The sequence below is a fragment of the Eretmochelys imbricata genome, chromosome 3, assembly GCF_965152235.1.
Source record: "Eretmochelys imbricata isolate rEreImb1 chromosome 3, rEreImb1.hap1, whole genome shotgun sequence".
NCBI classification, from domain to species: Eukaryota; Metazoa; Chordata; order Testudines; family Cheloniidae; genus Eretmochelys; species Eretmochelys imbricata.
The window spans coordinates 175,183,707-175,207,031 of NC_135574.1; the positions used below are offsets into that span (position 1 = coordinate 175,183,707).

The 23,325-nt window shown below is 43.5% G+C and overlaps 1 protein-coding gene across 1 annotated transcript in view; it reads left to right on the plus strand.

The window, feature by feature from the left end:
- Positions 1-23,325, plus strand: part of EPAS1 (endothelial PAS domain protein 1) — a 148,486-nt gene that overhangs the window by 100,729 nt on the left and 24,432 nt on the right. Inside the window, exons 4-6 of the mRNA XM_077813866.1 lie at positions 821-905; positions 1,647-1,765; positions 1,868-2,070. Of these exons, the coding sequence (XP_077669992.1) occupies positions 821-905; positions 1,647-1,765; positions 1,868-2,070 (407 nt within the window). The remainder of the gene's footprint in view (positions 1-820; positions 906-1,646; positions 1,766-1,867; positions 2,071-23,325) is intronic.

Here is a 23,325-nt window from a genome sequence, read left to right on the forward strand (position 1 = left end):
TGTTAGAAGATGGGCCAGGGACAAACAAAGCTGAGGGCCACAGGATCTATCTTGCTCTAATCCAGTGGTCCTTACATACCTTGCACATCGCATTCAGGAGCAGTAGCTGCCATTCTAGTCCAGAGACTGGAGCAGTGACTGCAGCATGTGTGGGAGAGCTGTGGTGCCATGTTCTCCGTGTCCCCTTGCCCTTCTCCCACATAAAGTCTGATTACTTGGATGTTGTCAGTTGGATCCAAAGGCTATTGAAGTCAATGAAGTCTTGTCATTGACTTCAGATCAGGCCCTTTGCATTGGTGAAGTGAGTTATCAGTCAGTTTAAGGGTTAAATCAAAATGCACAAATGAATCTACAGGGTATAGAATCTAAATAATAGCTGATAAATAAGAGTGGGCTCAAATTATTGCTTATATGCACACACCGGGGCTGAATTTGGCACGTTGTGTCTCCAATAGACTGCCTATCATTTCTGTTTTTAATATTTTAGGGCCAGATCTTCAGTTGTTGTAAATAGACTTAGTTTCACTGACTGATTAGTTTGTTGAGGCTATCTAGCTTATAGTTCTAAGCTTAAGAATTATTTTGTTGTTACCCAAAATATCCTCAAAAATGCCCCAGAGAAACCATACCTTAGGGAAACAGGTAAAAAAGAATGTGAAGAACTGAAATTGTCATCAAGAAAAGATGAGGCATGTTGTATTGCTTTTGCCTTTTCTCTGATTGCATTGAACGAATCAGTGTTCCAAAATAGTCTTCTGATTATTAAATTTTATTTATTCTCCTCGCTTTTGGCTAAATATGTGTATTGTTTTCTGAACAGGTGGAATTAACTGGACACAGCATATTTGACTTTACTCACCCATGTGACCATGAGGAAATTCGAGAGAATCTGAGTTTGAAAACTGGTAAGAAAAAGGTTAAAATCTTTGATGTATTTTTCTTCTTTGCCTTTTAAACACCCCAATAGAGCAGCTAACAGATAGCAGAAGTTAGATAGTGGCCACGGGCAAATGGGAATGTTAACACCTGGAGTAGTATTTGGCATCAACGTTTCCACTGTTTTTAAAACTTTGTGATTAAATATAACAGCACTAAGAACTATGTGTTCTGGTGCTTTCTTGTTTCCAGCCTAAAACAGATGCAACATCTTCACTTGTAATAGTTCACAAAGATTATGTACCACAAGCTGAAATACGGGTTAAAAATGAACAGGGCTCCTGTACCATTTAAATCTTTACACCCCAACCCTGTGCAAAATACTCTGCATGGGTGGACCATTGCACTTGTACAGAGTCCTGCTTGATTCTGAGGCTCTGCATGGGCACAGGAGTCTGCCCACATGAAGTAGTTTGCATGATTGGGGACTTAGCATGGGATTCAATGCGACTAAAGTGCCAGAAAGGTCTAATACTTTACCCTAGGAGTGGATTTATTTTTCACACTAGTGCTAAATATTACTTAAACCAAGAGTACGCAGGGCACAGGTCTTGATGTGGAAGGTTGTAATTTGAGAACCAAACAATCTGTTATCTACAAATCCTTTATGCATAAAAACAAAAGAGAGAATTTTAAAAAGCAACACAAACATCCCCTAACCCCCGCAAAAAATGTATTAGTCAAGAATTTGCCTTTTTCCCTCACCTTAGGTCCAGGCTTTGGAAAGAAAAGCAAAGAGATATCCACAGAGCGTGACTTCTTCATGAGAATGAAATGCACTGTTACCAACAGAGGCAGAACTGTAAACCTCAAATCTGCCACATGGAAGGTATCACATTTTAGCTATAACAAGTTTTATTGATGAAAGTCAGACTGTCTTTTCAGAGTCTTTTAAACTAATGCCCTGTTATAAAATCATTATTTGTTTCAGGTCTTGCACTGCACTGGACAAGTTAAGGTGTATAACACTTGCCCTCCTCACACCCTGTGTGGATATAAGGAGCCTCTCCTCACCTGCCTTATAATAATGTGTGAACCCATTCAGCACCCGTCAAACATGGATATCCCATTGGACAGCAAGACTTTCTTGAGTCGCCATAGCATGGACATGAAATTTACCTACTGTGATGACAGGTAAAGAGTCTACTGACTGTTCCTTCCCTTGGAGGTTTCTGATTTATCTTTATTAACAAAACAACCAATTAATAGGAAATAACAGTCTTCCTTCGCAGTGTTCCTTTTATTTGAACAGGTTAAATTATTTCACACTAACAAGAGTGAAATTCTTCCACTGGCTGTTCCTGCAGACCTGAAAAGGAACAGTTTTGAGCAATGTCAGTATCCATTTGGATTTCTAATTTGGAATCAACAGGTTAAGCAGGGATGATTCCTTCAGTGGGTGGCTAGTTCCCCGTACCATAGATCTCCAACCCACCCTGAACACTAGGAGAGGAGTTTCCATAAGGTCTCATACAGTGGGGAGACAATCCCTTTCTTTCCTACCCATGGCAACTGTAATCTCCACACAGCCTTGGAAAACTGTAATTAAAATTTACCAATTTAGGCACAGAGGGTCAAATTAAAATGTGGTGCACAAGGGGGAGATTGTAAAATCCATGTTGGTAAATGTGTGTGAGATTTTGGAGCTGAGTCTAGAGCAGTGGTCTCCAACCTTTTTATATCCAAGATCATTTTTTGAATTTAAGTGCAACCCAGGATCTACGCCACCCCTTCCCCAAAGCCCCGTCCCACTCACTCCATCCCCCCTCTGTCCGTCACTCCATCCCCCAGCCTCACTCACTTTCACCGGGCTGGGGTAGGGGGTTGGGATTTGGGAGGGGGTGCGGCCTCTGGGCTGGGGCCAAGGGGTTCGCAGTGTGGAAGCGGGCTCTGGGCTGAGCCTGGGGCAGGGGATTGGAGTGCGGAGGGGGTGAGGGGTGCAAGCTCTGGTAGGGAGTTTGGGTGCAGGATGGGGCTCTGGCCTGGGGAAGAGTGTTGGGGTGAAGGAGAATCATAGAATCATAGAATATCAGGGTTGGAAGGGACCTCAGGAGGTCATCTAGTCCAACCCCCTACTCAAAGCAGGACCGATCCCCAATTAAATCATCCCAGCCAGGGCTTTGACAAGCCTGCCCTTAAAAACTTCTAAGGAAGGAGATTCCAGCACCTCCCTAGGTAACGCATTCCAGTGTTTCACCACCCTCCTAGTGAAAAAGTTTTTCCTAATATCCAACCTAAATCTCCCCCACTGCAACTTGAGACCATTACTCCTTGTCCTGTCATCCACTACCACTGAGAATAGTCTAGATCCATCCTCTTTGGAACCACCTTTCAGGTAGTTGAAAGCAGCTATCAAATCCCCCCTCATTCTTCTCTTCTGTAGACTAAACAATCCCAGTTCCCTCAGCCTCTCCTCATAAGTCATGTGTTCCAGTCCTCTAATCATTTGTGTTGTCCTCTGCTGGACAGTCTCCAATTTTTCCACACCCTTCTTGTAGTGTGGGGCCCAAAACTGGACACAGTACTCCAGATGAGGCCTCACCAATGTCGAATAGAGGGGGGGGTATGGGATGCTGGCTCTGTGAGGGGGGTCAGGTCTGGGGGTTGGGGTGCAGGAGGGAGTATGGGGGTGCTGGCTCTGGGAGGGAGCTCAGAGCTGGGGGTTGGGGTGCAGGAAGGGGTATGGGGGTGCTGGCTCTGGGAGGGGGCTCAGGGTTGGAGCTTAGGGTGCAGGAGAGGGTTCGGGGTGCAGGAGGGGGTATGAGGTGTGGCCTCCTGCCGAACAGCACTTACCTCCGGCAGTTCCCATTTGGTGACGCAGCGTGGCTGCCATTAAGTCAGGCTACCTGCCTACCCTGGCCCCATGCCGCTCCTGGAAGGGGCCAGCGTGCCCCTGCAACCCCAGGGAGAGGGCGGGGGGCACATGGCTCTGCACGCTGCCCCTCTCTGCAAGCACTGCCTCCACAGCTCCCATTGCCACAGCTCCCTGTTCCTGGCCAATGGGAGCTGTGGGGGCAGTGCTTGCAGGCAAGAGCTGCATGCGGAGGGAGACCCCCCTGCCCCGTGGGGCTGTGCTGGCCGCTTCCGGGAGCAGCGTGAGGCTGGGGCAGGTGGGGAGCCTGCCTTAGCGGCAGCCACATTGCACCACCAGAGATCGCGATTGACTGGAAGAGCCTCTAGGATCGACCAGTCGATCACTACAACTGGTTGGTGACCACTAGTCTAGAGTGAATCTAAATTGGTTTAACATGCATGACCAGGAAGGACTGGAAGGAGGTGTAATGTACACCAACATAAGTGTCCTCTTGGCTCTAGGGTGGCCGAAAACTGAACACCCTCCCCCTGCCTTCTGCCCTGCCCCTACCCCACCACTTCTCTGAGGCCCGTCCCTGCTCACTCCATCCTCTTGTCACTCGCTCTCCCCCACCCTCACTCATTCATTCATTTTCACTGGGCTGAGGCAGGGGGTTGGGGTGTGGGAGGGGGTGAGGGCTCTGGCTGGGGATGTCGGTTCTGGGGTGGGGGTGGGGCTGGGGCTGGCAATGAGGGGTTCGGAGTGTGGGAGGGGACTCTGGGCTGATGCCGGGGGTTGTGGTGTGGGAGGAGGTGACACCTCCAGCTGGGGGTGCAGGCTCCAGGGTGGGGCCAGAAATGAGGGGTTCAGGATGCAGGAGGGGGGTCCAGGCTGGAGCATGGGAGGCTCGGGGTGTGGGCTCCGAGTAGTGCTTACCTCAGGCGACTCCCGGAAGCAGCAGGCACGTCTCTGCAGCCCCTAGGTAGAGGCACGGCCAGGCGGCTCTGTGCACTCCCTCTGTCTGCAGGCGCCACCCCCACAGCTCCCAATGGCCATGGTTCCTGGCCAGTGGGAGTTGCAGAGCTGCCGCTCAGGCCTCCCCCTGCCTAGGGGCCACAAGGATATGCCGGCTGCTTCTTTAGCCCCTACTGTGCCGCCAACCGGACATTTTACCCGATGCCTGGCAACCCTACTTGGCTCACTTATGCTCCCCTCTGAATTGGACCAAAATCTGCTCCCTGGCCCTTTACCATGATGATTGATAAGGGGGGAAAATGAGATTTTCACTGTCACATTTAAAATAAATATATATTCTCCCTTGCAAGTAGAATATTGCAAGCTCACTGGTAGCAGATGAGACAATTCAGAGCAATATCATTAGCCCTTTAGTTCTTAAGAGCTTTACTGGTAACATAAATCCATTTTTGTTGTTTTTTAAAAGTGAGTTAAAATATGGACATGTTCCTACAGCCCTTACTCATGTGCTTTCCCATATTTTTTGGATACAAATTAAGTGCTAGGTCACTTGGGTCAGTATGGTGGGTCAGTATCAGCTGGCTAATCCCGTAGGTATGGTATTTTCCAATGGAGAATTTGTAAGAATTCTGTAATAGGTTTGCTACAGCTATAAAGCAGAGATGCCTTTCTTTTGCCAAGTGAAAGGCAATTAATCTTTGATGTTTATTCCTCCCCTTTTAATTTTGCAAGATCGTGTACTTTTCTGGTGATTCTGACTTAATGACCCAGGACCAAAAGTCTTGTCTCAAACTTTCAACTTTTGGGTTAATACTTCTGCCCTTTACTGACTCTGACACCAGGTTATACTTGTTGACTGTGTTGGCCCCAATCTTGCAAACACTTAGGGCTTGGCTATACTTGCAAGTTAGAGTGCATTAAAGCAGCCCCGGGCCCCCTAACTCCCGATGTGTCCACACTGGCAAGGCACATAGAGCGCCTGGACTCTGCAGCTGGAGCGCTTCTGGTAATCCACCTCCACGAGAAGCATAGAGCTTGCTGCGCTCCAGCTGAAACACCCTGGCATCAGTGTGGACAAGGTGTTGCATTACTGTGCTGTGATTGGCCTCCGGAAACGTCCCATAATCCCCTGAAGTCAAGTGGCCACTTTTCTCATTGTTTTGAAATTGGCTGCAGGAATGCGGATATCCCCTTTCAAAGCTCAGTTTCCTTATCTGCTACGGGACAAAGCAAACCCTTACTGTGGAATGCTGCTGTTGTGAGTGTGTGTGAGAGAGAGGGTGGGGGAGAGGGCTCTGCTGCTGTCTGAACTTACAAGACAGCATGCTGACACTCTCTCAGCCCCCCCAAAACCCACTCTCTCTCCCCCCCATACACACAACACACTCCCTGTCACACTCCACCCCCTCCCCATTTGAAAAGCACATTGCAGCCACTTGCACACTGGAATAGCTACCACAATGCACTGCTCTCTGTGGCACTGCAAGAGCTGCTAATGTAGGGTGGCTAGACAGCAAGTGTGAAAAATCGGGACGGGGGTGTGGGGTAATAAGCGCCTATGTAAGACAAAGCCCCAGATATCGGGACTGTCCCTATAAAATCAGGACATCTGGTCACCCTATGCTAATGTGGCCATGCCAGTGCACTTGCAACTGACAATGTAAACACACAGCAGCATTTTCCCTGCTGTGGTCTCCGAAGGCTGGTTTAACTCCCAGTGCTCTATATCTGCAAGTGTAGCCATATGCAAGCAACACAGGAGCAGTGTCATTGAAGTCAGCATGGTTGTCATTGGGACTTGACACATGCTTAATGTTAAGCACATGCATAAGTGTGTGCAGGATTGAGGATTTGGTTAGTTCTTTGCTGCTTTGAAGGCTCTTAAATGGTTGCAAGTAACAGTTTTAGTACTTTCCATAATGTTGTGAAGCAGCCACAGAAGTGAGTAATTTTGGCAGCTACGAATGTAAGAAAGATTAGAAATGTACCATATGACTGGATAAAGGCAACTTGTGACTGAGATCATTGCCTCCTTCAGACTTAGTAGCAAACATATCATTATTAGAAATATACTCTGAACATTGCAACATCAGTCTACTCTGCTTGGACAGGGAGAAAGCAATAGTGTAATAGGAGGTAGCTACCTTACTTTCTTTTGCTTTTTAAAAAGATGTTGGAATTCTCAGAGAGTGAATGCAAGGGCTGGGACTAGTGATATCCTGCCTCCCAGCAGTGAAGAGCAGACTGCTTGTGAAGCACACAGGTAGATGAGCACCATGTGCTTGAAAGTATCCAGTGGTGGATGTGTGGGGAGCTCTTAGAATTAAGCAATGCCCTGATTGTCAAAAGAGAGTTCTAAATTGTCTTCAAAGTTTCTATATGATCTTGATTGTGTGCACACATCCTGACACTCATACACATTCGAAAGCTAAGTTCCCACAGGGAAATTCCTTGAGTACAACTTATGTAGCACCTTTGAAAATTTGTCTCATGAGATGTTGTGGTGAGATCATTTAAAAAAATTATTTGAAAACCTAAAGTTGATGCAGTATCATTTAAAAACAAGATGTTGCTATTGAAAAAATGTATAGCACTGACTCATAGCGAACAGGGGACTGCAAACAGGGCAGTTTGAGAGTGGGGGAAAAAGGAAATTCCCCTGCTAAATGAACAAGGTGTGAGTACTAATCTTGGGATGAGTGAGTTTGTTTGGCTGTTTGTGTTTTTCCTTCTCTTTCAAGTTATTTCAGTTACAGGGTCAGCTGGGATTGTGTGTCTGGGGACTGTTTGAGCCTTTGTTTCGTGGATCATAGAATCACAGAAGATTAGAAATGGAAGAAACCTCAGGAGGTCATCTAGTCCAACCCCCTGCTCAAAGCAGGACCAACACCAACTATCATCCCAGCCAAGGCTTTGTCAAGCCGGGCCTTAAAAACCTCTAAGGATGGAAATTCCACCACTTCCCTAGGTAACGCATTCCAGTGCTTCACCACTCTCCTAGTGAAATAGTGTTTCCTAATATCCAACCTAGACCTCCCCCACTGCAATTTGAGACCATTACTCCTTGTTCTGTCATCTGCCACCACTGAGAATAGGCAAGCTCCATCCTGTTTGGAACCCCCGTTAAGGTAGTTGAAGGCTGCTCTCAGATTCCCCCCTCACTCTTCTCTTCTGCAGGCTAAACAAGCCCAGTTCCCTCAGCTTCGCCTCGTAAGTCTTGTGCCCCAGCCCCCTGATCATTTTCATTGCTCTCTGCTGGACTCCCTCCATTTGTCCACATCCTTTCTGTAGTGGGGGGCCCAAAGCTGGACGCAATACTCCAAATGTGGCCTCACCAGCACCGAATAAAGGGGAATAGTCAGTTCCCTTGATCTGCTGGCAATGCTCCTACTAATGCAGCCCAATATGCTCTTAGCCTTCTTGGCAACAAGGGCACACTGCTGACTCATATCCAGCATCTCATCCACTGTAATCCCCAGGTCCTTTTCTGCAGATCTGCTGCTTAGCTAGTTGGTCCTCAGCCTGTAGCGATGCATGGGATTCTTCCGTCGTAAGTGCAGGACTCTGCACTTTCCTTGTTGAACCTCATCAGATTTCTTTTGGCCCAATCCTCCAATTTGTCTAGGTCACTCTGGACCCTCTCTCTATCCTCCAGCGTATCTACCTCCCCCCCCAGCTTAGTGTCATCTGAGAACTTGCTGAGAGTGCAATCCATCCCATCATCCAGATCATTCATAAAGATGTTGAACAAAACCAGCCGCAGAACCGACCCCTCGGGCACGCCACTTGATATGGGCTGCCAACTAGACATTGAGCTGTTGATCACTACCCGTTGAACCCGACAATCTAGCCAGCTTTCTATCCACCTTATAGTCCATTCATCCAATCGATACTTTTTTAACTTGCTGGCAAGAATACTGTGGGAAACTATATAAAAAGCTTTGCTAAAGTCAAGATATATCACGTCCACTGCTTTCCCCATATCCACAGAGCCAGTTATCTCATCATAGAAGGCAATCAGATTGGTCAGGCATGACTTGCCCTTGGTGAATCCATGTTGACTGTTCCTGATCACCTTCCTCTCCTCCAAGTGCTTCAAAATGGTTTCTTTGAGGCCCTGCTCCATGATTTTTGCAGGGACTGAGGTGAGGAGATCATCCTTGATCAGCCTCAATCAGCCTTGCGATCACCCTTCCCCTGTGTGATTAACGAGGGGGTAGGGCTGACCTAGTAGAAAAGGCCTTAAAAGCCAGAGGCTGAGCAACCAAGGGGAGCTAGCGAACAGGGGACTGCAAACAAGGGACCGCAAACAGGGGAGTTTGGGAAGGAGTTTGTGGGTGGAAGACATAATATGATCACTATGATTAGGAAGTGCTGCATCACCAGTGCTCCTGTCTCTTCCACCTGCACCTGTATCTAGACAGACAACCTATCCTGGATCTTGGTGTGGATTTGCAGAGACTGTGGCCTGCATTTCCCACTCTCAGAAAGCCAGACTGGGGGGACCATCCAATGCGAAAGGTGCCTGCTGGTGGAATCTCTTGGGACACAGGTGGGAGAGCTACAGAAGGAGGTGGCTAGGCTGGGCAGCATCCATGCTCATATGGAGACATCCAAGTTGGAGGAGGCTATCCAGCTACAGAGGACTGCTGTCACACCACCGGGAGAGGAAGATATGGCTTAGTCACACGGAGGATACTGGCTGTTGGTTACTTCTGGCACCAGGCAGCGCTCCACCCCTACTCCCAACCCACCCACCATGGTGATGGAAAACCATTATGCTGCCCTGGCAATGAGCGATGAGGAATCACTCCCCAAAGATGGAGGAGGAGAAGCCATGTACCCCCAAGGCTGGGAGGATTGCAGCCACCACTCCCAGGAGGAAATGTAGGGTACTGGTGGTTGGTGACTTTCTTTTGAGGGGCACGGAGGCACCCATCTGTTGCCCTGACATGGCATCCCGCGAGGCATGCTGCCAGCCAGGGGCCCATATCCGAGATGTTACGGAGGGATTGTCGAGGATCATCCGGCCCTCTGACTACTACCCCATGCTACTCATCCATGTGGGCACTAATGATACTGCAAGGTATGACCCTCAACAGATCAGAAGTGACTACAGGGCTCTGGGAGTAAGGGTGAAGGAGTTTGGAGCACAGCTTCAATCCCTCTGGTCAAGGGTAGGGGCTCAGTCAGAGACAGATACATCCTGGAGGTGAATGCCTGGCTGCAAGGATGGTGTCGCCAGGAGGGCTTCGGCTTCCTGTTCCAGGAAGAAGTACTGCTAAACAGAGATGGGGTCCACCTATCGAGGAGGGAGACAAGCATATTTGGATACAGATTGGGCTTTAAACTAGGTTTGAAGGGGGCACCAAAACCTAGTTTGGGGTGACCAAAGCCCACAGATAAGTCAAAAACATGGAGATCTGGGAGAACAGTCAGAATTTGGGGGGAGCATGGGCTGTTATAGCAGGGATAATGGAGAGACAAGACAGAACTTGGGGTGGGGGAAACAAATCAGTATCTTAGATGAATGTATAATAATGCGAGAAGTATGGAGAATAAGCAGGAAGAACTTGAAATGCTTGTAAATCTGGTGGGATAATATGTATGACTGAAATATTGGTATAGAAGGGAACAGCTTGCACAGGAAGGACAGGCAGGAAAAAAGAGTGGAGGTGTTGCCTTACATATTCAAAATGTATACACTTGGACTGAGGTTGAGATGGAAATAGGAGACAGACTTGTTGAAAGTCTCTGGGGAAGGATAAAAGGGGTGAAAAACAAGGGTGATGTCAGGGTAGGGGTCTACTGCAGACCACCTAACCAGGAAGAAGAGGTAGATGAAGCTTTTTTTAAACAACTAAGAAAATCATGCAAAGCCCAGGACTTGGTGGTGATGGGGGACTTCAACTACCCAGACATCGGCTGGGAAAACAACACACCAGGGCACAGATTATCCAACAAGTTCTTGGAATGTATTGGAGACATTTTTTTATTTCAGAAGGTAGAAAAAGCTACTAGGGGAGAGGCTGTTCTAGGTTTGATTTTGACAAATAGGGAGGAATTGGTTGAGAATTTGAAAGTGGAAGGTAGCCTGGGTGAAAGTGATCCTGAAATGATAGAGTTCATGATTCTAAAGAATGGTAGGAGAGAGAACAGAGAAATAAAGATAATGGATTTCAAAAAGGCAGACTTTAGCAAACTCAGGGAGTTGGTAGGTAAGAAATAACACAAGTATGTAGGGACAAAATTAGAAGGGCCAAGGCACAAAACAAGATCAAACTAGCTAGAGACATAAAGAGTAATAAGAAAACATTCTACAAATACATTAGAAGCAAGAGGAAGACCAAGGACCGGGTAGGCCCGTTACTCAAGGAGAGAGAAAAAACAGTAACAGAAAATGTGGAAATGGCAGAGGTGCAGAGGTGTTTAATAACTTCTTTGTTTTGGTTTTCACCAAGAAGGTTGGTGGTGATTGGATGTCTAACTTAGTGAATGCCAGTGAAAATGAGGTAGGATCAGAGGCTCAGATAGGGAAAGAACAAGTTAAAAATTACTTAGACAAATTAGATGTCTTCAAATCACCAGGACCTGATGAAATGAGTCCTAGAATGCTCCAAGAGCTGACTGAGGAGATATCTGAGCCATTAGTGATTATCTTTGAAATGTCATGGAAGATGGGAGAGATTCCAGAAGACTGGAAAAGAGAAAATATAGTGCCCATCTATAAAAAGGGAAATAAGGACAGCCTGGGGAATTACAGACCAGTCAGCTTAACTTCTGGACCCAGAAAGATAATACAGCAAAAAATTAAGCAATCAATTTGCAAACACCTAGAAGATAATAAGGTGATAATTAACAGTCAGCATGGATTTGTCAAGAAAAAATCTTGACAACCCAACCTGATAGCTTTCTTTGACTGGGTAACAAGCCTTGTGGATGGGGGGAAGTGGTAGAAGTGATATATCTTGACTCTAGTAGAGTTTTTGATATTGTCTCACATGACCTTCTTATAAACAAATTAGGGAAATTCAACCTAGATGGAGATATGGTAGGTGAATTACTGTTTGGAAAACCATTCACAGAGAGTAGTTTTAATAGTGGTTCACAGTAATACTGGAAGGGCATAATGAGTGGGGTCCCGCAGGGATCAGTTCTGGGTCCAGTTCTGTTCAATATCTTCATCAGTGATTTAGATAATAGAGAGTACACTTATAAAGTTTGCAGATGATAGCATGTTGGGAGGGGTTGCAAGTGCTTTGGAGGATAGGATTATAATTCAAAATGATCAGACAAACTGGAGAAATGGTCTGAAGTAAATAGGATGAAATTCAATAAGGACAAATGCACAGTACTCCACTTAGGAAGGAACAATCAGTTGCGCACATACAAAATGGGAAATTTCGGAGTAGCAGCCATGTTAGTCTGTATCCGCAAAAAGAACAGGAGTACCTGTGGCACCTTAGAGACTAACAAATTTATTTGAGCATAAGCTTTCGTGAAGTGAGCTGTAGCTCACGAAAGCTTATGCTCAAATAAATTTGTTAGTCTCTAAGGTGCCACAAGTACTCCTGTTCTTAAAATGGGAAATGACTGCCTAGGAAGGAGTACTGCAGAAAGGGATCTGGGGGTCATAGTGGACCACAAGCTAAATATGAGTCAACAGTGTAACACTGTTTTAAAAAAGCAAACATCATTCTGGGATGTATTAGCAGGAGTGTTGTAAGCAACACACGAGAAGTAATTCTTCCGCTCTACTCCACACTGATGAGGTCTCAACTGAAGAATTGTGTCCAGTTCTGGGTGCCACATTTCAGGAAAGATGTGGACAAATTGGAGAAAGTCCAGAGAAGAGCAGCAAAAATGATTAAGGGTCTAGAAAACGTGACTTATGAAGAAAGATTTTTAAAAATGGGTTTGTTTAGTCTGGAAAAAAGAAGACTGAGGGGGGACATGTTTTCAAGCACATAAAAGGTTGTTATAAGGAGGAGGGAGAAAAATTATTGTTCTTAACCTCTGAGGATAGGACAAGAAGCAATGGGTTTAAATTGCAGCAAGGGAGGTTTAGCTTGGACAATAAGAAAAACTTCCAACTGTGACAGTGGTTAAGCCCTGGAATAAATTGCCTAGAAAGGTTGTGGAATCTCCATCATTGGAGATTTTTAAGAGCAGGTAAGACAAACACCTGTCAGGGATGGTCTAGAATACTTAGTCCTGCCATGAGTGCAGGGGCCTGGACTAGATGACCTCTTGAGGTCCCTTCCAGTTCTATGATTCTATGATTCTATAAAGAGCAATGTGCCTCACGACTATCAAAGCCATAAATTGATCTTTGTGGCAGGCCTGTGGGGAGCAGGAGGCTCTCCACTGCATTGTAGCATTCGCCCATCTCCCCCAGATTTTATTTTGGGAGTATTTAAAAATGAGACCTCAAGCTGTTGATACTTGCCCTTCAAAGATTCACTGTCTTTAAAACAAGGCTATATATAGACACAATTCAGCCCTTGACTTGGAGCTTTCAGTCCTGCCTTATATAGCATGAGTTGCTTTACAGGGCAGGTTTTTGTAACTTTACTGCCTTAGTAACACAATAGCAGGTGCTGAAAGCACTGATTTGCTGTCTCCTCTCAGCTGATTTTTTCCTTAGAGTACTTCACAAGAGACACTGGTTTCTCTCTATATGTTAGTGGATAGTTATTTTGTGTGTGTTGTTCCTCTTTTATCGAGGTGATAATATAATTGTTAGAAATGTGAAATGTCAGCACAGAAAAGGAGAAGTGAGAAACCTCACACCGAGTATGTATCAGTTTGGTCTCAGGAAATCCTTGTGGCTCAGTTTTCCTGTCCAGTGGTGGATAAACTTCATCCAACAGAAAACTCCTCAGCAGCACCAGAAAAATGAAGAACAATCAAAAATCCCTGCCAAGACCCATCAAAAGCAACAGCCTGGGCAAACTGCATGGGGGAGGACTCACACAAGAGAAATAAATCCAGTTCTGAAAGGAAGTTGGAAGAAGAGGCATGTGCCAGTCCCAAGCCTAACCCCCTCCAAGATACCCAGCCACTTCCAGATCAGGCAGTGAGGCAAAGAGACTGGCACAGCCCAGCTCTCCAGCAAGCCTTCGTGCTTCTTGCCAGACTTGGATTATTCTTCTAGGAGTTTTTCTTTTCTGGAGCAAGGTTGGGGAGTTTGACGGGCATTTCTTGAATTTGGTTGTTGTCTTGTTTTAGGGTCCTGCTGATGTGCTTTCTGCTAGGTGAAGTTTACAAACATCCTTGAGAGAAACAAGCAGCCATAAGGAATTCCTGAGACACTGTTGCATAGAATGTGTGATGGTTCAGAGAGGTGGCTTGATTGTGGTCTGTAAGTACGTACACAAGAATATTTCTGTTAGCAGAGGGTTCTTTAATCTAGCAGACAAAGTCATAGCCAGATCCAGTGGTTGGGAGCTGAAGGTAGACAAATTCAGACTAGAAATAAGATGCCCATTTTTAGTGAGAGTAATTAATCATTGGAGCAACGTACCTAGGGTTGTGGTGGATTCTCCATCACTTGGAGTCTTTAAATCAAGATTGGAGGTCTTCTTCCTTCAAGATATGCTGTAATTCAATGACAGGTTATTTAAAATTGATGCAGAAATCATTGGCTGAAATTGTCCGGTGTTGTACAGGATGTCAGATGATCACAAGGGTTCCTCCCAACCTTAACATTTATGAACTTGTGTGCCTAATTGTATTTTGGGTTTCAATGGCATTTGCATACCTTACCAATTACATTTTCAACCTGATAGAAACATTGGAGTGGGGTGCGGGGAAGACTTCACCACAGTATTTTTAGCCCTTAGCCTTGACCTTTGAGAAGTCAGTGTGTCTTTAATGTCTCTTGGAATTACAGACCAAGGAAGGAAAAAGCCACCTGAAAATAACACACATTATGAACAGAATTGTTTGTAAGTGGAATGTTTTGTTCTGAGAGATCTGAATTGGATGCATCATGATAGTTCTTAAAACAAAAATGTTTGCTCATGATCTAGTTTGGACAAAAATAATGCAGCCATTCAACCCTTTTTTCACAGGCTAGTCACTACTTATAAGTCATTAAAAGCATCCCAAGGGGCTTGTGATGGGTTGCCCCCCTTTAAGGTGCCACCTGATGTACTGGGATACCACTGAGCCCACCTGTTCCAACAGCCTGGGCCCCCTTTATTCTTTCCTGCTGAGCCAGGCTCTTAAGCTTCCTCTAGCATACACACAGGCAGGGTCACACCCAGCTGCAGAAAGACACAGACACCAAGATCAGCTCTGGGAAGACTCCGTTTAAGGGACTTGCCCCAGCAATCAGGTACCCACCTCTCTTGGAGTGCAGACCCAAAGGTATATTGTCTTGCACTGTATAGAAAGATCTGCACAGTGCAAGCTCATAAAAATTCACCCTCTCCCTCAATGTGAAGAGAGATATGCACAGCTTCTTGCCCCGCCCCCCCCCAGATATGAATTGCACAAATTGGGTTATGTTATAAACAAAATAAATGTATTAACAATAAAAGGCAGATTTTAAGTGATTATACGGGATAGCAAACAGAACAAAGCAGATTACTGAGTAAATAAAACAAAACATGCATACGAAGCTTAAGATCTTAAAGAGACTGGTTTCAAGAAGTAATTTCTCACCCTAAATGTTGTTTTAGATAATTTGCAGAGTTTCTGTAACGTAGAGTTCCAGTTATTTCTTCTTACAGACAGGACCCCCTGTCTCAGTCTGGACTCACCCCTGCCTTTCCCCTCAGGTTAGCTCCAGGTACTTTCAGCAGTCTTTCTTCTTGGGTAGGCAATGGAGGAGAGTCCAGATTAACCCCCTCCCCAGCCTGAAAAGGGATTTACCTAAAGTGGAAAACCTTAGTTTGATCCCCATCCCCCTACAGAGGAAAAGTACCAGCAATGTCGAAGGTGATATTTTGTATAGGTGACAGGACCACTTGACCTGGTAGTGTCACAGCTACATCCCAGGATGCCTCTCAGGAAGGAGAGAGATTAGTATCTTCACAGTCTTAATGTTTCTTCGTAATGGCCCATCAAGGCTGTGATGGCTGCTTGTCTGGTGGGTGTCTCCCAGATACACACACAGTTGTAATTGTTACATAGTCAGTATTCCTAACTTTAGATACAGAAAGGATACATGCATACAAATTGGATAATCACATTCAGTGCATCATAACCTTTCCAATGATACTTTACAAGACCCATGTTGCATAAAATATATCTTAGGCCATATTCATATCATAACGATATTTCTATGAAGAATATGGGGTGTAACATCACAGGGCTGAAGCAACAGCACCTTGTCATGACTTCAGTTGCCACATCTCCATGTGATGATATCAGAACATCAAAAGGCATCCAACTTGAGGGCATGTTGCAACAGTTTTGTCTTGGAGTCTAAACAAAGATGACCATGCTCTAATGGAAAATAGGTGCCATGAGTTACACTCAGAAATTGGCTCTTCTCTTACAGTAGTCTTCATGTGTGTGCAATACAAAAAACAGTCGATACCACTGTACCTGAGAAAGTATGCCATGACTGGCTGGCTGCTGTGAAAATATTCATTTAGCAATTTTCATTTTAAATGGTACTTAAAGATCTGTTTATGAATCTGGTTTTGACCGGTGAAGGATGGTCTCCCATTATCATTATCTCCCATCATGATAACAGTAGATAAGGGGCAAACCTCTACACTCATCATGCTCCTAGGTTTCTTAGTAGCAATTGAAATTTCTACTTATGGGATGTTTCTCTTCTGCGTCAGACATTTGATAGGGAAAATCCTTGAAATGGTCTGAATTTTTCTTGAGGCCTGTACTGATGGGCGACCCCTCCTGTACCAATAGGACACCTCTGGAGTGTACTTTAAGATTCATTCCTCTCTTGTGACCTATTCAGTATCTGCTTGCAGCTGCTGGGACAAATTGTGAGACTTAATGATATAAATTGCAATTATGAGCAGAGAGCAATCAACTCTGTTTATCTTTGTATCACACACAACACCACTATCACCCAGCTGTCCCAATATCTGGCCAGTATCAGCACATAGATGAGAAGTTGTTGACTGAAGCTAACTTCAAACAAGATGGAGGTTACACGGGGAAATTTACAGGGAAATACTTAAAAGAGCTTGTCACCTCCGTACTATCTCCTCTAATTGAGGATGTCTATCTCCAGATTATTTTAACAATCTACAATATAGGAGTCCTTCTACACTCCTCACTCACACTAGAATTTCTCATAGCACCAGCCACAAAAAACACTTTCTGTGGCTAGCTAGAAAACTTTGCCCCATCAGATACTAGAATGATCTGGTCTCAATCATATGTCCTCATTATCTCCAGATTGGATTATTGCAATCAGTATGCTTTTTTCAAGGCTTCCTAGAGGCACACCTTGACTGTTAACCATTGATAATGACTCTATGGGAATGGTTTTCCAACCAGGTATACACCCACCTTATAGTAGCCCCATCCAGGTTGTAGTTCCCTAGTTTGTTTATGAGAAGGTCATGCGAGACAGTATCAGAGGTCTTACTAATATCAAGATATACCATATCTACCGCTTATCCCCTCTCCACAAAGCTTGTTACCCTGTCAAAGAAAGCTATTAGGTTTGACATGATTTGTTCTTGACAAATCCATGCTGACTATTACTTATCACCAAGATACTTATATTTGTAATAACTGCCAAAGATCATGCGAATCTCAGATTGAACTATTCAGTCACATGAGACATTGCAAACCATGTACCATCAACCATCATAGGCTGCAATTCCCACCGTCTCTCGCAGATGAAAGGATGCCAACAATGAACAAAAAATTTGGACAGCACTCCTACTGATACTTGCTTTGTGTTCTCAGTTAACATTTGTATTTCAAAGGTTACATGGCTGCCAATTAGAGGAATAGTAGTAATTTTAGTTGAGGTGTGAGTAGTGGGAAAGAACTTTGCTATCCCTTCTACCTCTCTTTTAAAATGTAAGTATTTATGGAATTTTTCTTTTGATGGACTGCCTCTTGTGTTTTATGACCTGAATCCTTCTCTCAGTTACGTCTAAAGGGCCAGGTTCTGAATTCAGTTATTCTGGTAATAACATATCTCAGAATCCAGTAAAACAACAAAGAGACATGCACTGATCCCTGGAAGCAGAAATGTGACCCAATTGCTATTTTATCAATGTAGTTTTTAGAGCTGTTCTACTCTTTCCTTTTTTAATTGTAGTAAAAACATTGTGGGATATTAGTGACACACAGCAAGGCTTTGTGGTTAAGGCACAATACTGGAAATCAGATGATCTGGGGTCTGTTCCTGGATCTGTCAGGCACCGACTGACTGTGTGACCTTAGATAAGTCACTTCCCCTCTTTGCCATTTAGTAAAATGCATGCATGGAAAATTCCCTACCTCAAAGGCTGTTGTGAGGCTAAGTTCATTAAAGGTGAACTGTAAAGAACTGTTTTTATTAAATTGGGCTTGCACCCTGTTTTACTTCTTTACTCAATGAAGGCTACACTCAGAAAGACCTCAAGACTTCTGGAATATGCTGCTCAAACAGTTCACGTTTGTTTCTACTGCCTATCCCTCCCTTCTCACATTTATCTCCAGATTTCTTCTCCTTGTCCAGATCTATTCTGCCCCCAACAATCTTCTATTCATTGAACTTTCTGAAAGTTTGCACTTTTATGAGAGAGAGGTAAGGGACTGACTATGTGTACACAAATTTGCAGAGGGACAACAGGGTTGAGGTCTGTTATTTCTCAACTCTATATATTATTTATTTATTTATTTAAAACATTTTTGCTGTTAACAAGCATGTTATCTCTGGAGACACTAATCCACAGTTTGAGAACTGCAAAACTAAGCATCTCTGATGGTATCTTCTACACTGAGCACTGAGTCCCATTGGGTAGATAGAAAGATTAACCTAAATGATATATACAGAAGCCTGTGGAACCCCATAAGATTGGGTCCCTAATCCATGAACTATTGGAACTCATTTACAAAACTTTTCTTAAACATTACATGAATATATTGTCTCATACTGTAGATTTAGAATTTGTAATCCCTATTCCATGATGAGATATCTTTGAGCTATAATGTATCTTAATTAAAACTATCTTCAGATAGGTATTTTTACCTCAAAAAGCATTTAATCAAAAAAAACCTATTTAAATTCAAAAAATCCTATTTTTTTATTTTTTTAAAAAATATAATTGATTTTTATTCACCCTGGTTGGGAGCTGCTTGCTTCCTATGGGCTCTTTTCTCTTCAAGCTGTAGGAGCCAGCTCCAATCATGGATTTTGATACCCTGGTGGAGATGATGGCGCCACTTCTTACAATCACTTGCCAATATTTCCCATCAGTCAGGATCAATTCCAAATTCCTCCATATCTCACCTGCATGTGTCTTTATAGCGAAACTTGGGACATCCTGTTGTTCTTGTTCTCTCTGATAGCTCCCTGTACAGCATGTCCTTGGGTATGTGTCAGTTTTCCAACCTACTCAGATGCCTCAGCCAGCACAGTCGTCTTTACTTGAACTCGGCTGCCACACTTGGTAAATTTGCCCTTTGAGAACTTCTGCATTGGTGACTTTATCTTGCCATTTGGTGTTGAGTATGTGGTGTGAACAGCATACGTGGAAACTGTTTAACCTTTTCTCCTGATGAGCATAAGTTGTCCATATTTCCCCACCATACATGAGAGTGCTGAAGACACAAGCTTGGTACACTAGCATTTTGGTCTTGATGGTAAGCTTTGAGTTGTTCCATGCTCTTTTAGTAACTCTGCTAAAGGTGGTGGCAGCCTTTCCAATGCGAACATTTAGTTCTTCATCCAGTGAGAGGTTGGTGGTCACTTTGGAACCTAAATAGCTGAACTTTTGGACTACTTCTAGCTGATTTGCATTTAAGGTGATCGAAGGATCTTGTGGAACCCCCTGTCCTAATACAACCATTTCTTAATGCTGATGGTGAGAGCAAATGCCTGACAGGCACTTGAAAGGCAGTCCATGAGTTCTTGTAGTAGATCTTCATTGTGGGCTATAAGGGCATCATCATCAGCGAATAGAAGTTCCCTGATTAGCACCTTTTTGACTTTGGCCTTTGACTTAAGTCGGGACAGGTTGAAGAGTTTCCCATCTGATCTCGTGTGGAGATACACTCCATCTTTCATGTCCTTAAACGCACAGTTCAAGAGTACTCAGAAGAAGATTCCAAAGTGTGTAGGGGCAAGAACACATCCTTGCTTCACTCTGCTTTTCATCTCAAAGATGAAAATACACTAAAATAAAATGTGCTATCTATCCACAGCTTGAATGAGAAACAATTTTCTGCCTAGTGTTCAAACCCAAAGTAATAAGGATTTCTTAGTTTGTATGTAATGATTGATTAGTCCCATGGAGCATACATACATATCTTTTCCTTTTATTTTTCTTTTCTCCCCCTCCTTCCCACATCACACTTCCAGAAAAATGCTTTCCTCCTTGATTGGTTGGTTCAAGCTAACTGCTTGCTACTGTACAATTTATTGTGCTCTGTATGTTCATCTGACATTCTGTACAATCAGGAGATTCCTGTGGAAGCTATTCAGAGTAACTGGAGGATTTGTCTCAAAAACTAAACTATAGCAGCTCCCCAATAGCATTTTTGACACATACATTTAGCCTATTTGCTGCACGCCATGTTCTTTCACAAAATGTCCAGTAACTTAAAATGGAGTTATGGGCTGTGTGTGACGCAGCACTGGTGGTGCATTTGGCATCACATCTGGTGCATAATGTGGCATGGAATTGGATAATCTAATTTTCATCTCTGCAAAGGCTGTAGCCTATGCGCTTTAAGATTTTGAAAATTAACAGCGCCAACCCCTGCCTGCCCCCAGAATGCATGAAACGGTTCTGCAACTTTAAGTAAAGGTTACTCCTGTAACAACTAGAAGATACAGAATTTCTGTAGTGCATACTATGGTACTTTTTATTTTTTTAAAAAAAACCCATGAAGCTCTTTCAGCATATTTTAGCTTTCTGAAAGGTGAGAGAAAAAAGAAAAATCTCTTGCTTCAAACCTTTTCAATTAAGTACAGTCACACTGTACTGGACAGGGTTTAAAGAGAAACGCAATGAAGCCTAGAACTGTTAACAGATTAGTTAACAAGGGAGTACAGTTGATTTAGCCAATTTAAAAAAAGTGGCTATTTTAAAACTTTAATACTTGAGTAATATTTCAGTGTGATTTAGGATGTTTAGAATTTCTTTCTGTTCAATATTGTTCTTTCACAGCATGAGTGCAGTTCTCTGATACTCAGCCTCTTGAGAGGATTTTTTTTTTAATATATTGTTTGTACATTTTAGCTGATCTCAGCAAAAGGACACTGACACGCCCGTTGCCAGAGACACAACAGTTTAATCCAAAGATTACATCTGATCTAATTCAATTTGACATCCTCACTGGAGGCTCATACTACAAGAGGTGGTGCTGTAACATGGAACTACAAGAAGGGGATTTTTGTAATGAGGAAGTTAGCTAGAAACTGATTGAAAGAGGAGTTAGGGGATTCAAATCCACGGAACCAGCATGCAGCTAGCTAAAAATGCCATGTTTGAATTGCAGACAAAATTATGCATTACTACAGCACCAGGGACTCTCATGTCAATTTCACTGGTGTAACTCAATTTAAGATGATGGAGTAATTTTTTATTTACACTGGCATAATTGAGATCAGTGTCTATCCCTTGCTTTACTGTTAAACTTTATTTCTTTCCCCTCCTGTCTCTAAATCCATATTTGAAGACTAGGGTTAAATCCCAAACTTTCTGAATTTTAAAAACTTGCCCCAGGTAATGGGGTTGCAATCCCACCTGGGTTGGTTGCTAATTCTGTACTAGTGGTTCAAAATTTTTAAGGATTACATATTCAAATTAGTGCACATGGCCAAATTCTGTGGCCAGTTATACCAACGCATCTCCATTGAAGACAGAGCAGACTTTGATTGGTTTTATTTATATTAACCTATTTGCAGCATTCACAATTACTTTGTGAGTCTCATGATATTTGGTATTCTACTTAAAGTCCTGGGTCCTGTGAGAATTTCAGCTTTAATTAAAAAGTAAACTTCTAGCCCTCCTGGTTGCAGAGGAAAGCTTGCAAACATGATCCAAGTACAACATAAAGGTTCAGAAACCAGAAGGCAAACAAAAAGAACCCTAGATGTATTATTTTAAAGTCATCTTATTCTTAAGCCTCTCTCATAATTTTGGAGGGACCTAACTCATGATTTTTTAACGTTGGCATTGGCAGTGCTGTATTTGTTCACTGACTAAGCGAATTAATAGAAAACAATGTTTTTCAAACCCACACCACTCTGACATATTTGAAGAAATGTGATTTACAACGAGCAGAATCAATGCACTGGTGGTTACTTGTATATTCATAGAACAGGATGAATTGGCTTATCCTGTGTATGGGGAGGCATTTACAGGGCCAAATTCTGGCAGAGCATTCTCCATATGCACTGGCCAGGATATCCATGATTAGCAAGTGGGGTGCAGGGCACACGTTCTCCACCCCAATCATGGGTCCCCCAGATATGTGGACAAACAGCTCTGTAGGCTTCCCACAAAGGAGCCAGACCTGATCCTATTTACACCAATGTAAATCTAGAGTCATCCCAACTGAAATCAGAATCTGGCACATGGATTTTTCTGGGACAACATAAAGGGGTCACAAGGGATGTGGGCCATATATTTATGTGTGTAAAGCACCTGACTCAGCAGTGTCAGCTATCAAACCGTATACTAAAGCACATAGTTTATTTGTGGTCCTAGCGTGGAGGAGGCCTTGCAGGTGGCTGCCTTGTACATTAACTTGGCTCTTGCAGTATTTATGTGTACCTATTTTATGGATGTTTATGGCTTCAGCCATACTTTTCCCTAGAGCATTGGAAAAACACTCAGACCAACAGCAACCCCTCCCAAGCACATGTATACAAAACTGAGAGTTTGCTTCTGCACTTGGTTGTGCTGCTTGTAGGTCTGTGTGACTATTAATGTTAATGGCAATTACGTGCGAGAAGAGAGAGGAGACTGAGTATTCATTGAAGTCTGAATTTCCTGGCTTTGTAATGTGTATGACAAGCTAGGAGTTAGTCGATTGTTTTTTTGTTGTTGTCTGTTAATTTCCCAGTTTTTACTGCAGTTTGTTTAAAGAATTGAACAAGTCACCCAGGAGTATTATGGATGAAACAATAAATAATAATGGTTCCTTAGAATCTCTGCAGTAGATGTGACTTTGCTGTTGGATGTATATAGGGGGTTTTCTCATTAACTGAGGTCTACTTTGTTTCCTGTTTTTAATAGATGAATTTCTGAATATTTTTCATGTGACAGTTACATGCACTTCAAATTTAATTCAGGAAACACTTATTTAAAATTAACCCACCCAGCCAGTAAATATTTATTTTGATATGTCTACTCATTTTGAAGACTTTTTAAAATTTCTCTGATATGCCGAGCTAAATCCTTCCTAAATACTTATTTAGGTCCTTTAAGAAACTTCTGATTTTTGAGATCAGACTTTCA